A 14,471-nucleotide genomic window follows, 5' to 3' on the forward strand; every position below is an offset into this window, starting at 1 on the left:
CTTTACTTTAACCCTGCACTGCAATGCATCCCGTTCATGGCCCCTTTGCAGCATGGACTTTGATATCTGGCCATAGGTATCATAATTTCTACGGCTGGAGCGCAGCTGTGACTGCACAGCTTCCTCACCCCAAACACTGATGAGGTCCTGCAGCTCGCCATTGCTCCATGCTGGGGCTCGTTTGGGGCATGGAGGCATGGTCAGTGATTGATTGATTGATTGCACTCCACACCAGGCTGAGCAAACAGGAAGGGGATTTTTAAAATTCCCAGGGCATTTAAAGGGCAGGTCACCTGAGCCCAGGGCAGTGGAGTGTGAAACGATGAGCAGAGTGGCTGAAAAGGTATGCTGGGATACCTCCTAATACCCTGGAGGCCAATTACAGCGCTTTTGGTGTCCACACCTGATGACCAGCGCTGCATCACCAGAGCTGGAATCGCTACACCCCCAGCAGACCAAGTGTACAGCCAGCGCTGCAGCCAAGGAGTTGCAGTGCTGGCTGTGCTTTCCAAGTGTGTACACAGAGTGAGTTGCAGCGCTGTAACCCCTTCACCAGCGCGGCAACTCTCCAGTGTAGCCAAGCCCTAGAACATGACATTGCTCGCAGCATTGACTTGGAGGAACTTGTTTCTAAATTTGCTAAACTTAAAGCGCGGAAACACAAATTCTAAATTATAACATGTTACTCTGTGACCGTGTATTGTGTATAATGTATGTGGTTTTTTGGGGGGCGGGGGGGCACGCAAGATGGAAGTTTCACCTAGGGCTCAAAATATCCTTGCACCGGCCCTGGGTATAAAGACTCTTCAACTGTTGCAGGATGAAGTAGTTATTGAAGTAACAGACAGGAGAACTGCACACCTTTGTCTCAGCTCCTGATTATCCCTTAATTTCAGGTGTAAACTTAAAATTGCTTTTATACACTAAGCAGTTTGAGTAACTGTTTACCAGTCAATGACTACTCTGTGACCACGTAGGCATTCACTGTTTAGTGCTTCTTCAAAGGTTTTGCATTATATTAGCATGGTGATACATTGAATTTTTCCCCCTACTGTTACTCACACCTTCTTGTCAACTGTTGGAAAAGGGCCATCCTGATTATCACTACAAAAGTTTTTTTCTCCTGCTGATAATAGCTCACCTTAACTGATTACTCTCGTTATAGTTGATATGGCAACACCCATTTTTTCATGGCTTGTGTGTGTGTGTGTGTGTGTGTGTGTATCTTCCTACTGTATTCTCCACTGCATGCATCCGATGAAGTGTGTTTTAGCCCACAAAAGCTTATGCTCAAATAAATTTGTTAGTCTAAGGTGCCACAAGTACTCCTCATTCTTTTTGCTGATACAGACTAACACGGCTACCACTCTGAAACAAAAAAAAATTGTAATACCTCTGTTAGTGATCAGTTACATATATGTTCTTAGTCAAGACCTTCCTCTTTTTGTTTAAGATTGCCACAGCAACAAAGTTTTTTCAGACTTTAAGGAATCCAATTTAGGTAGCTTAAGAGCTTTCATTATATCTTTAAAAATTACTATAAACTATCAAACTGATCTATTTTATATAGCCTTTGAATTACTGAGTACCTTATAGGAGAAAAAGGAAAGAAAAGCCTTGTCTGCATAAGAAGTTGCACTGAGATAAATAAATGTGTTTTTGTAAAAGTGATTTAAACTGGTATAAACCACAGTTAATTTACCAAACTAAGCTAAATTGATACAAGCCTCTCAAATTAAGGGCCCACAGAGGGGTTTGCACTAATTTAGCTGCTCCCAAGAACCGACCCTTAAACCTGTGAATCTTGTGTATAGATATGGTCTATAATCACGGATATGTATATCAATGCTATCATTAATGAATTCCATATTCATCTGTCTTCACCACACTTGTTGATCTGGGGAAATGGATATCACGAGGGCTGGTGATATCTGTATTGTAGGGATGGGCAAGAGAACACCCAGGCACTGCCTAGGCTGCTATCCAGCTTGCCTAGTATCAGGTGAGGTGTTCAGTGGCCGGAAAGAACCAAGAGCAACACTAATAGTAGCTGAATGCCCATGGACTTGCACAGGTGTAATTCATAAAGTTGTGCATAAAAAGCCAAAAATGTCTGAATTCCAGTGATGATGGAACCTGCTGATATCGTGAACAAAAAGTGCTCTCTCAAGTCATGCTTGTAGCTGTTTCCATTACCTCACACTGATTCAGACATTCTAGGTTTCAGAGTGATGTTTGGGTTTAATTGTGTGGTGGTCATACTAGGGGAATGGAGGATGCATTGGTTGTCGTGCTGTGCTGGGAAAGTTGTGTGGATTTGTGCTGGTGGAGAAAGAGGGGTGTGTGCTGAAGGGAGAGGCTGTGGGTGTTTGCAGCTATTGCATGCAATGGTTGTGCTGGAAGATTTATGGGAGTGGCAGTTTGGCCAGGTAACACCATTACCAGTCTCCCTAATACAACCAATGAAATTGTTCCATGCAGATTAGCTGTAGACCAAGGATGGTAACCGGTTGAGTTATCTCTGAAAGTACAATGGTCCAGGACTTTTGGCATGGCATAGACACGTACCTATACATCACACAGGTGTAATTAAAGTTAAAATGGCTGAGAACTGAAATTGGACACTAATATACCATAAAACCCAGTGGATTGTTCAACCAGGTGATAGTCTAAACAAAGAGCTCTCACCCATATTTGTAGCTGTTTCCACTGCTTCACACTGACTCAGACATTATAGGTTCCAGAGTGACACTCCAGGAATCTTGTTATAAACAGTATTTGTATTACTATAGCACCTGGATGGCCTTGCTACAGACCTGAACTCTATTTCTAGACTCAATACAAACACAAAACCAAGACAGTCTCTGCCCCAAAGATCTTTATAATCCACGTACAAGACAAGACCATGCAGCCAACTTGACATGACAGGGAAGGTGCTCTCAGCTGTAAAAGTGGCCACCAAAGGTTGGTTAGGAGCATTGTGGGATGCCTTTGGAACGACCAAGTACATCACCACAGCTACATAATCCACCCTTGCTGCCTACGCTAACTCTGCACTGGTCATGGACATCAGCCTTGCTCAGAGAAAATGTAATTCCAGAAGTGGTGTGAACACCTGTGCATTGGAGCTAGCAACGCTGAGGATTGATGTGTGGTTTTACAAGCTGGACAGGAAATTACAATGGCAATTGTTTTTAGCGTAGGTCCAGGGTCCATGCTCCAACAGGAGTGTACCCAACTCTTCTTCTTATTCCCCAATGATACAGACAGCACTCTGACAGATATGGCAATATCCTGGACAAACTTTACTGAATTCAATCTTTTAGGAGATCACTGTATCTATCTATTATGGGACTGTGATGTCTCTGGTGGGGGGAGGGGTTGGGGAAGACCAAAACAGGAATAATGTAAACCCTGAGAAGTGTTATGCATTTCAAAGGATAATATGTAGGGCTATACCAAAATTCACAGCCATGAAAAAACGCATCATAGACCATGAAATCTAGTCTCGTGTGCTTTTGCCCTATACCAAGGGTAGGCAACTTACGGCACATGTGCCAAAGACAGCACACGAGCTGATTTTCAGTGGCACTCACACTGCCTGGGTCCTGTCCACTGGTCCAGGGGGCTCTGAATTTTAATTTTAAATGAAGCTTCCCAAACATTTTAAAAGCCAATAATTTAGTTATTATAGAAGTCTTATAGAATGAGACCTTCTAAAAATGTTAAAATGTATTACTGGCACATGAAACCTTAAATTAGAGTGAATAAATGAAGACTCGGCACACCACTTCTGAAAGGTTGCCAACCCTTGCCTTATACTATACAGATTTCGATGGGGAGACTAGCGTTTCTCCATCTGGGAGTCCTGACCCAAAAGGGGTTGCAAGGTTATTTTGGGAGGGGAGGGGGTCACGGTATTGCCACCCTTACTTCTGCACTCCTTCAGAGCTGGATGTCTGGAGAGTGGTGGCTGTTGGCCAGGTGCCCAGCTCTGAAGGTCATGCCATGCCAGCAGCAGTGCAGAAGTAAAGGTGGCAATACCATACCATGCCATCCTTAATTCTGTGCTATTGCTGGTGGCAACAATGTCTTCAGAACTGGGCTCCCAGCTGGCCAACAGCCACCCTGCAATCACCCAGCTCTGAAGGCACACCACCAGCAACACAGAAGTAAGGTTAGCAGTACTGTAACCCCTCCACAATAACCTTGAAACACCCCCCACCCCCACCCACACACACTCCCCCAACTCTTTTTTGTATCAGGACCCCTACAGTTAAAATGCTGTGAAATTTTAGATTTAAATATCTGAAATCATTTATAACTTAAAATCCTATGACCATGAAATTGACCAAAATGCACCATGAATTTGGTAGGGCCCTAACTATATGAAACAATGTCCCTGACAAGAATGAACTTTTAAAGTTCGGTGCATTTCTAGGGGGAGATGTATGTAAATATACCCATTCCAGTTATGCAAGAACTCAGCCTTTTGACACTTCACCCTGAGGATGGGATCTTCGTCTGCTCAACACCTGTTACATGAGACAGGATGAGAGGCCTAACCTTTATAAAGGAGAGACCCAAATTCACGTGTGTGCTAGTTCTGAGCTAAGTTATAAACTTAACCACAAATACCCACTGAATGGGTTTGAAAGACTGACTCCTACTGAGCGATTGTCAGCACTCGGTGATTTCTGGTAAGCTTATTAGCATAAATGTAGGTTTTTATAGGTTCTCTCTGTAATGCTTTCACCTTATGAATAAATGTGCTTGCTTACAAAAAGCTGTGTCACAGTTTATAACTGTGAGCACTTAAACTGTTTACAGCCTCTGACAAGAAAAGCAATGCAGGCCTGCTGAGGCAGTCTGACTTGCTGGGGAATTCACAGGGAACTGTAGCAGGGAACTCTGTGGCACCACGGAAATACCCTAGTCAGCAAAAAGAAGTGAGATACCTGTCTCCGCCCAAGAGAGGTGACAGCCAGGAAGCCAGAAAACCTGAGAGTGGACGTTCTTAGTGGACCATAGGGGGGAAATACAGGTGTATACAGGCTGTGCGCTCAGAGCGGTAATAGCCTTAACATACAGACAATCCATAGGTCTTCATTAGACCCCTCCAAAATCCCTGCATGTTTAGTTCCTGTTAGGAGAGGAGTGACTTCCATCATCTGAAATTTAAACAGCATGGATCCAAGCATCTACTTCACCAACACGAAGACAGACAAAAAGTTAGTTTCCCTGCATGATGTCACCAAGCCCACACCCCACCTCATCCCTTCAGCAGCCTGTTGACTATGACGGTCACGTGAGAGAGATGGGATTTGTTTGCAGACTTTAGGACATGGAAAAATTAGGATTTGGGAATACTGTGGATTGAATAACAAAGACTGGTATCTTAGTTTTTAAAACGCTGAACTTTGATAACAAATCCTATGAGTGGCCTTTGGAGCTTTGGAGATGAGAGATAAAAATCAACAGTCTCTCACAGGCCCAGAATTGCACCTAAAGAAAAGAAGAGTTAGTGAGGGGAGGTACCTCTCTGCACGACTCTAAGTCGGATTTCTCCTGGCTTGACAACTATGTCAGGTGGGTTCTTGACATCGCAGAAGTAAGTGCCGTTATCCCGGAACTGCACATTTGCTATGGTGACAGATGCATCTTTCTTGTTAAGGTCTCCAGCCCAACTGATTCTGTTCTTAAATGGTGTGTCCTTCCCAGGGTACGCGTTCCCTTGAGAGTAATAGAAGAACTGCAGCCAGGGACGAGAGCATGTAAGAACATTCACATCAGAATATTGCAAAGCTTACACCTCTCCTTCACTAAGATAGTATCTCCAGATCTGCTGGGCCCTTTCCAATACCACATTACGAGGTACGAGTAGGAATCCCTCCAGAGGCCTGCAATTGCTAACTTTGCAGATTGTAGCAAGCATGTGTCACTCTACTAATCACACATTCAAGTAGCCAAGCTATGACTTAGCATTCAAGCCCACCGCAAAGTTGTTTTTTTTTGGCCATGGAGTCTCAATCTGGGTGTTGCGATGCTAGAGAAGGGTTCACACATAGGTGTCACAGGTCACAACCACTGTGCCCTTCTTGTATTGAATGAAGAGGGGGATTCCACTTCCCAGGTAGATGGAAAATAACCCTGGGGTTCCTTACTGAAAAAAGTTGTGAACCACTGCCTAAGACAATCCTTACCATAATAACGCGTTCATACATCTCGTAGCACAGTGAGGCCACAATTCTGATGTAGCAGCACCTAGATGCTGCTACAATGCAAGATGAGTATTAAATACTTGCATGTTTAGCTATGTGAAGGTTAACATTGTCTATGTGATGGAGGAAGGGGAAGGGAGCTAAGCCTGAACGGTTTGGGCTGGTGTGTGGTAGTGAAGGGATTTCCTTCCCTACATTTTTTAAAGAGTTAATTTAAGATGGCAGGTTGTTAGTGTAACATGAAATCTGACTATTCAAATATGGAAGACAGACAACGTTGCTGTCTGAACATCTCTGAATTAGAATACGATTTAAGTACAAATATGTGGAAAGTAGCCAACTTAAACGATGATACTAAATGCCTAAAAATTAAGAGTTAAGGTTGCCCATGCATTTCCAGAACCTGGAAATTGACTAAATTCTCCAAAAACCAGGAAATAAGTAGCACACTGCACCTGCAATGCAACCTTAGCTGCAGGGCACAGAACTAACAATAGCCACTGGGAATAGTTCACTATGGTTGGTGCCATTAGCAGACATGAAGGACTACATAAAAGGTGTCATTACTTGTGCTCTACTCAAGATTTGAATCTGCATTTATCTGCCAGCACTCCAGCTGCATTCACTGTGTTAGGTGTAGCTGAGCAGGTAGAAGACATCTATCTTCTGAGATCAGGCATACCTCATTTCAGCATTCACTTGTGTAGTTTGTGTCAGCAGAGGTGCACAGGGGTCTTGCCATGGGGACTGTCAGAACTCTGGCAATATGCATGATTATAGTCCCCAAGGCTTGGCGAGAGGTAAGTGAAGGCACCATCTCTGAAAAAGTCCTCAGGCCAAAGGGTGGTAGCAAGTCTGGCATAATCTGTGTAGAATCAGCAGAGCCTGTATGCTATGCCTGCTCTAAATTAGAGGTCTACTGTAGGAAAGAGAAGGTGTTAGACTTAGATGCTATAGAACACATGATCACTGCAGGACTGTTAGGCCTGGTACAGGGCTAGTCTGTGTGTATTCAGGCATCGCTCAAGGAGAGTTGAGTTGAAACTATATTGCTGGGATGGTATACACCTAACTCTTCATTTCTTGGTTTTCAGAAGTTTAAATTTAGCCATGCTCCACATTCTGGAAGGGCAGAAGACACCACGGGAAACTAACTGTGTTACTAAAGTTTGGGGAATATTTTTTAAATAAATAATTTTTCAACATTCCCACCTAGCATAGCTTAGCATGCCCCTTCCACTGCTTCTGGTCCTGGGCAAGATTATCACAAAACGCAGTGGCTGCATGTATGTCATTTCACTGCCCCTGCATCATCTCCAGTTCCGCTTCTTCAGCAAAGGCCACCTCACCATGAAGTGGCAGGTGTCAGCGGAGCAGGAGCTCGAAAGAAGAGGCAGAAACAGTGGAAGAACTAGCATGGAGTGTGTGGGAGAAGATAGGAGAACATGTACACAGGGGAATTTGGGGAGGGAGATGAAGTGACCAGCATTCCCCCCTGTACAGCTCTGATCCCTCCTTTCCCTGCACTACTCCAACGCCCCTCACATTGCCCCCTCCCTCCCACATGGCTCTGACACTGCTCCAACTCTTCCAACATTCACTCCATCACATCCATTGCCAACCACCCCCACAAACCTTAGGCTCCAAGTCCCCAAGGCACTCCTACATATGCTACTTCAAATGCAAACACCCCCTCAAGCTGCTTTACTCGCATCCTTGCACTCCACACCCCTGGTAAGCTCGCAGAGATGTGGGAGGGAGGAGATGGTGAGGCTGTGAAGAGTGCACGTACCAGATGGAGGCAGGAAAGTGGTGATGCAGTCCCTACCCACACGCACTGCACATGCTCATTCCCTGTTCCCCATCCCAGAACATGTCTATCCCTTATTTGTTGAGGGATGATAGAAAGTCTCTTTAGGAAACCCAGTTCTTCAAAGCTCTAGTCAAACTGGGTTTTCATGTAAAGAATTCAGGCACAAAACATCAATAAGGTCTGCTGTCCAGGATATGCTGGCCCAGTGCACAGCTCCAAGGGGCAAAGAGGTGACACAGGGGCAGGGTCCTCACTTTGTACCCTTCCAAACCCAATGCACTCCTCCAGCGCTTCCTCCCTGCTCTGACTTTCCTTGTTATCTAACTGTGCACCTTTTTGAGGCACACTCAAAAAAAGTTTAGAGTGTATGCATACGCTACAAGCACAAGCACTACAGCAGCACACTACAGCGAGGCCACTACAGCACAGGCACTTGCTAAAATGACTGAAGGGGCTTTTCCTGTCACTGTAGTAAATCCACCCCCTCAATAAGCAGTACAGTAACTCCTCACTTAAAGTCATCCCATTTAACATTGTTTTGTTGTTACGTTGCTGCTCAATTAGGGAACATACTCGTTTAAAGCTGCGCAATGCTCCCTTATAACAACATTGTTTGGCAGCCACCTGGTTTGTCCACTGCTTGGAGAAAGAACAACCTGTTGGAGCTAGTGGTGGGGGCTTCGAACCAAGGTGGACCGGCAGCCCCCTATCAGCTCCCCGTTCCCCTAAGTTCCCTGTGCGGCAGCCACCCAGCAGAGTTCTTTCTTCAACATACCTAAGATTTCCCCCTCCCAGGCCTGCCTCAAACAGCAGGATCAACCCAAACAAAGGGCTCTTACTGATATAGGGGTTGTTGCTCCCTCTGGTTGGAAGCTCCAAGAGATGGACGCTGCGCTGCTGATCACATCTCGGGATGAAAATGTGCATGGAAGTCTTGCTTCTGTCCCATTCTCCACATAGAGCTCCTCTGGCGTCTTCACATCAAGTGCTGATACTCTGACTGTTTGGGGTTGGGGAAGAGAAAAAGGAAAAATGAAAGTCAAGAGCGGTCTTCAGGGACCAGCAAAGAACAAGCAACATGGGATGAACTGGTATCACCTAAAGAATTACACAAGAGAACCAAAAAGGCACAATCACCCCTATGGTGATGGATTGTGCAGATATCACATCAAGTTTATAGCATGGACACATTGGCTGGATCCTGCTTCCCCTTTCTTGTGGCTTTTGCTATGGGGTGTTCCATGCCAACAGATGCTTCCTGTAGCGCAGCTGGTAGGAGACAATGTTATAGTACAAACTCCCTCGTATTTACTGCTCCAACTTCCACTGGCAGTTTTTGAGAAGTTAACCTTGAGAAAGGTTTTGGGCCTGCTGCCAATCTGTTTCCTGCTTGGTTCACACCTCTCTCCTCCCCATAACATTCTGAATCTCTGCTGCAACTGGAACAACACACCAAATTCAACTCCACTCATGATGAAGCAGGAAAAAACACAACCTTTCGGCTAAGTGCACCACCTAATTCTATAAGACGTAATGTTACCATTCCCTGGCTCACTTCAGCAGGAGTCCTAAAATAAAGAAATACATATGAATTGTTTGACTTACGTTACCAAAGCTTTTAACGCCTACAGCATTTCAGGTGAAGGATCTGTTTAACAAGATTTCTCATTACTGAGCCTGTGACAGATGTGCTCAGCCAGTCATACAGACTGGAATCTGTGTCACCTCATCCTTCTCCTCACTTCCAAAAAAGAGTGAGCTTCAGAGAATTTTATAACAGAGAAGTTGATAACAGCAACTCCGGTGTGTGTTATTGCCATTAGACCCGAATTTAATCTGAGAGGAAGTTGGATCACCTCACACAGTAGGCTTGGAAAACAGCCTATAAATGTCCATTCTACTAAAGACAGATTAAAATATTCTAACCTGAACCAGCCTCCAGACACTAAGCTACCGTGGTGATGAGTTGTGGTTTAAATACGGACAGTCAAAACAACGCGGGGAGGTAAGTCTGCTGCAGATCTGAAAGCGAGCCCTGAAGACCGCATATGGCTCCTTAGAGTAAGTTCATCTTCCGTAGAAGTTAGTCTGTAGAGAGCTCTGGAAGTGCTAGCTATTTATTCTCCTACAGAACAACCTTGTTTAAGAGGCCAGGGGAGGCTGGGCATTACTGACTGCCTTGTCATCACAACCCTTGTATCAAACAAACAGAACAGCACAGAAACAGTGCTCTAAGGAAAATGGATTTTCAAGAAGCAGTTGTGTCAGAGCTTCCTTTCTCCCCTACATATAATCTAACTACAGGCCAAGAAATAGTCCTCTCTTTGGGTCCCTACTACGAAATGTTTATTCTGAACACACGAGATCTTCTGGAAATTCAGCGAAGTGAATTCATAGCTGCAGTGCTGTATGTAGTTTTTTCTGCCAGTGGAGTGGATATTATGATAACAGAAAATAAACCATTGTTTCAAGTCCAAACCACAGAACAAATCTCCCTTTCAGGTAAAAAGCAAGCAAGATGCCCTCAACGTTAGTGTAGGAATTAAAATCAGCGCTGAGATGTTGCTTGCCTGTATAGGGGACAGAGGATTCATTGCTACTAACAGGAAGGAGTAAGCACTGACATGTTTATTCCAAGAAGCCACTGTTGTATATAAATAGTCCTTGAAAGTGTGGTGAAGAAAAGCCTCATCTCCCTCTTTCAGCCCACACTTACTAAGCAGCAGGGATTCAAAGCAATCAAAATTTTTGAATTGCTCTGCTCCAGTTCCGCTCCAAAGCCCTGCTAAGCAGGAGTTTTACTATTGGAGGATCTGTTGTACACCTGAACATTAATAATCTTTCACTCCTGGAACAGAAGCCAGGTCTCCCCAATTAGTTCATAAGTGGACTTTGTCTCCTCAGGTCCAAACTAAGATTCCCAGTTGACCACATCACAAAGACACCCTACAATGGATAGTTTAGTCTCACTAGCCACAGACCCTGATGCTTTGACAGAAATGTGTTACAGTCAGGAGGAGGTAGTAACCCCTTGAATTACATAAACAGCCAGCCGGAACTAGAGCATACAATACAGCAGTCTCCAAAGTTGTTAACCTCACTAAAGATCAGATCATACAGACTTGAACCCTGCAGCCACATAACTGCATTCGTCTCAGAAACAAAGACAGCTCCCGTTTATAGTCTCCAGCCAACCCTGATACCAGCATCATTGAACCTATGACCATATCCTCAAATCCCAAAGAGACAGAGGGCTGAGATACAGAACACCATCCTTCAGCTATCCCTTCCCATCTCTCCCTGCAACAGTCAGGAGTCATATTAGCCTGAAAGAGCTCAGGGTCACCTCATGCAGTGCCTCCGACACAGCTGCAGAACATTCTGGAATAAGAGTGTCCCCATAGGAAGTTATATAATTCTATTGGTTTAAACTCCAACAAAGAATGCAGCAACTTCGGCACAAAGATAAAGAACTTGAAGCGCTGCTGCTGAAGATAGAACTTGGCACCAATATCTGGCGCTCTCATAGGCTCTACCAAAAAAACAGGGCCGGCTCCAGGCACCAGCCCAGCAAGCAGGTGCTTGGGACAGCCAACAGTGAGGGGCGGCATATCAGGCTCTTTGGCAGCGGGTCCCTCACTCCCTCTCGGAGGGGATTGCCGCCGAAGATTGAAGCTGATCGCGATCGCGGCTTTTTTTTTTCTTCACCCTCTTGGGGCAGCAAAAACCCTGGAGCCAGCCCTGCAAACAACAGCCTGGTCTCTAAACCACACACCCTTGAAGATTATGCTCACTCGCAGGCAGAACAATATGTTACAGCTCCCCCATAACTCCAGTGTACATGAAATTCTATCAAAGTTCTTCAGGGAAGCTAGATTTTCCAGAAATCTTTTTTTGCTTCCATGGCAACCTATAGAGATAAGAGGCCAGTAAATCGCATTAGGTCCAACTGTGTAGTTATCTAATGATTTAGATTGGTACTTAGCCCAAATTTGCCCTACAAAAGTAGGTAAAAATCAAGGAGTCTCCTCCTCTCTTCCCTCCTCCATAAGGAAATAGTCAGCTGAAGAACAGGCTCCCAACCAAAATTGTGGTTTGGAAGTGCCTTATTCAGTTTCCTGATCTTTGCCTAAATACAGAGGCTAGCAGTTGAGGCAGCCAGCCAGAGTTACAAATGCATTTTTTTCCAAACAGCACCCACAACTCCAATCATCTAGTGCAGCGTTTCTGATATGCAGCCACCAGGGCTGTGATTGTGGGGAGGGGAAAGGGGAGCAGTGGCCCCTCCCTGGAGCTCCTGGATGCACAGCCTTGGTGTTGGTTGCTGGGGCTTCCAGCAAATGTTCGGTTCTGCCCTCCTCTGGAGTCATCTGGGGCACAACAGTAGAGGAGGAGGCAGCCAGTGAGTTCCCCCATTTACGCAGGGGTGGTGGGACTCAAGCTTTGGGCTTCAACCTTGGGGTGGCAGGCTCCGGCCGCAAGGCTTCAGGCTCCAGCCCCCTGCTGCCTCCCCCAGCCCCTGCTGCCTCCCCCGATCTTCCATCCAGGGCTTAATTTGTCCTTAAACTTGCCGGAGCTAAGTCTGCTGTGAAAAGCAATACTTGTATGTTTGTTGATATCACGTTTCGCAGCAGACTTACTAACTAGCACTAAATAAATTACTATGATTTGTACATGTATATGTACATATTTGAGTTTCTTGGAGATCAAGAAACTATGTTTAAGCTCTTCTCCACATGGGAAAATTGACCAAAATAGCTATTGCAGAATAATTTTCTCCCCATTTGGTGTAATCAAGCCAAGTAAGAGTAAAATAAAAGCAGAATCATAAACCGATAAACTCAAGGAAGAAGTTGAAATGCCAAATACAGAACCCCATGCTCCACTACGTGGAGTTAAACAAGATGAGAATAACCAGTAAAGTTAATTGCACCTGAACATCTCTTGTGGAAGTGTAAATCTTACGTATAATTATGAAGAAGAAGACACCACTGTGTGCAGGTACGCTTATTCTCAGCTAGAAACAGTCTCTGGGTAGGTTAATAACACCTGCTTACCAGAGGTGCATCAGCACAGTACAAGCAGCAGTGGTATAAAGCATCTCTGGAGATGGCCATAACTAACCCTATTATCAACCTGACTATATCAGTAACTAGACCTTCCCTGCCTCTCAGGGTACATCTAGACTACCCGCCATATGAGCGGGTAATGATCGATTTCTCGGGTATCAATCTATCGCATCTCAGCTAGACGTGATATATTGATCCCCGAACGTGCTCCCGTCGACTCCAGACACTCCACTAGCGCAAACAGCGGTAGTGGAGTTGACAAGGGGAGCTGCGGACGTCGATCCCACGCTGCGAGGACAAGAGGTAAAATCAATCTAAGATACTTCAACTACGTTATTCACATAGCTGAAGTTGCATATCTTAGATCAATCCCCGCCCAACCCCACCCCACTGTAGACCAGCCCTCAGAGGCAGGCTCTACAGCAATCATCCTGTAGTAGGGAGAGACTGGAAGGTTATTCAGCGTAACTGTAAAGTTGTTTTACAGAGCAGATGTTCATGACCAAAACTGTTTCCAAGCTAAGTTACCTATTTTGACCCCTAAAAATTATTATTAGTCTTCACCCAATTAGACCAAGTGGTCTTGTGGCAGAACAAGCTTGTAGTTTGCTTAGAAACCAGTTATATATTTTTCCATCTCTTATTTCTCATGAAGTTATCCATTGGGTGACACTCAGTTTATGAGGAGGTTGAAGTGACAGGAGCAGGAAAGTCTAAGTGTCACTGCTATCTGCTATTTACCCCTGCTCTTTACATCCCTCCACTGGCTCTCCCTTCTCTATCACATCAAACACAAGCTACTTACCTTCACTTTCAATGCCCTTCACAGCCTAATCCCGCTCTGCCTATCATCTCACATTTGCTATCAAGCTCTCAACTCCCATCTCCACTTGGCCCAAGAAGCCTGCCTCCATCACCCACTTGTTAAACTTTCAAACAAGCATCTTTGTGTCCTCTGCATACCTCATCACTCCTCACACTTAGGAGCTCCCTATAAACATCTGCAATCCTACTCCATTACCCTCCTTCAAATCCCTCTTCAACTCCTTTGCCGTGATGGCTACAAAAAAACCCAACTACTAGGCCATTGCTGTGTTGAGAGCACTGCCTATGATGCTGACCAACATTATTTCCTTGTACTCCTCCATCTGTCTCTTATACACAGACTATGTCTATACATACAGTGCTGCAGCTCTCCGTTGGCATAAAAAAACCTCCAGCGCAAGCAGCATAAACTATGATGGTGGGAGAAGCTGACAGTGCTGTGCACCTGAACGCTTATGTTGGTGTAATTTATGTCACTCGGAATAGTCACACACAAATTTTACCACATAGGCTGTAGTGTAGACATAGCCTCACAGTGTAAAC

General features: G+C 44.9%; 1 protein-coding gene across 11 annotated transcripts in view; it reads right to left on the minus strand.

The window, feature by feature from the left end:
- MPZL1 (myelin protein zero like 1) overlaps positions 1-14,471 on the minus strand; it is a 78,952-nt gene that overhangs the window by 25,714 nt on the left and 38,767 nt on the right. For 10 of the 11 annotated variants that reach the window (XM_032777428.2, XM_032777423.2, XM_075072867.1 and 7 more), the window contains 2 exons: positions 8,874-9,034; positions 5,539-5,752 (listed from right to left, as the gene is read on the minus strand). In XM_032777428.2, the coding sequence (XP_032633319.1) occupies positions 5,539-5,752; positions 8,874-9,034 (375 nt within the window). Of the gene's footprint in view, positions 1-5,048; positions 5,144-5,538; positions 5,753-8,873; positions 9,035-14,471 lie in introns of those variants that run through there. The other variant, XM_075072885.1, reaches the window with a different exon arrangement.

This window comes from Chelonoidis abingdonii, chromosome 1, assembly GCF_003597395.2.
Source record: "Chelonoidis abingdonii isolate Lonesome George chromosome 1, CheloAbing_2.0, whole genome shotgun sequence".
NCBI classification, from domain to species: Eukaryota; Metazoa; Chordata; order Testudines; family Testudinidae; genus Chelonoidis; species Chelonoidis abingdonii.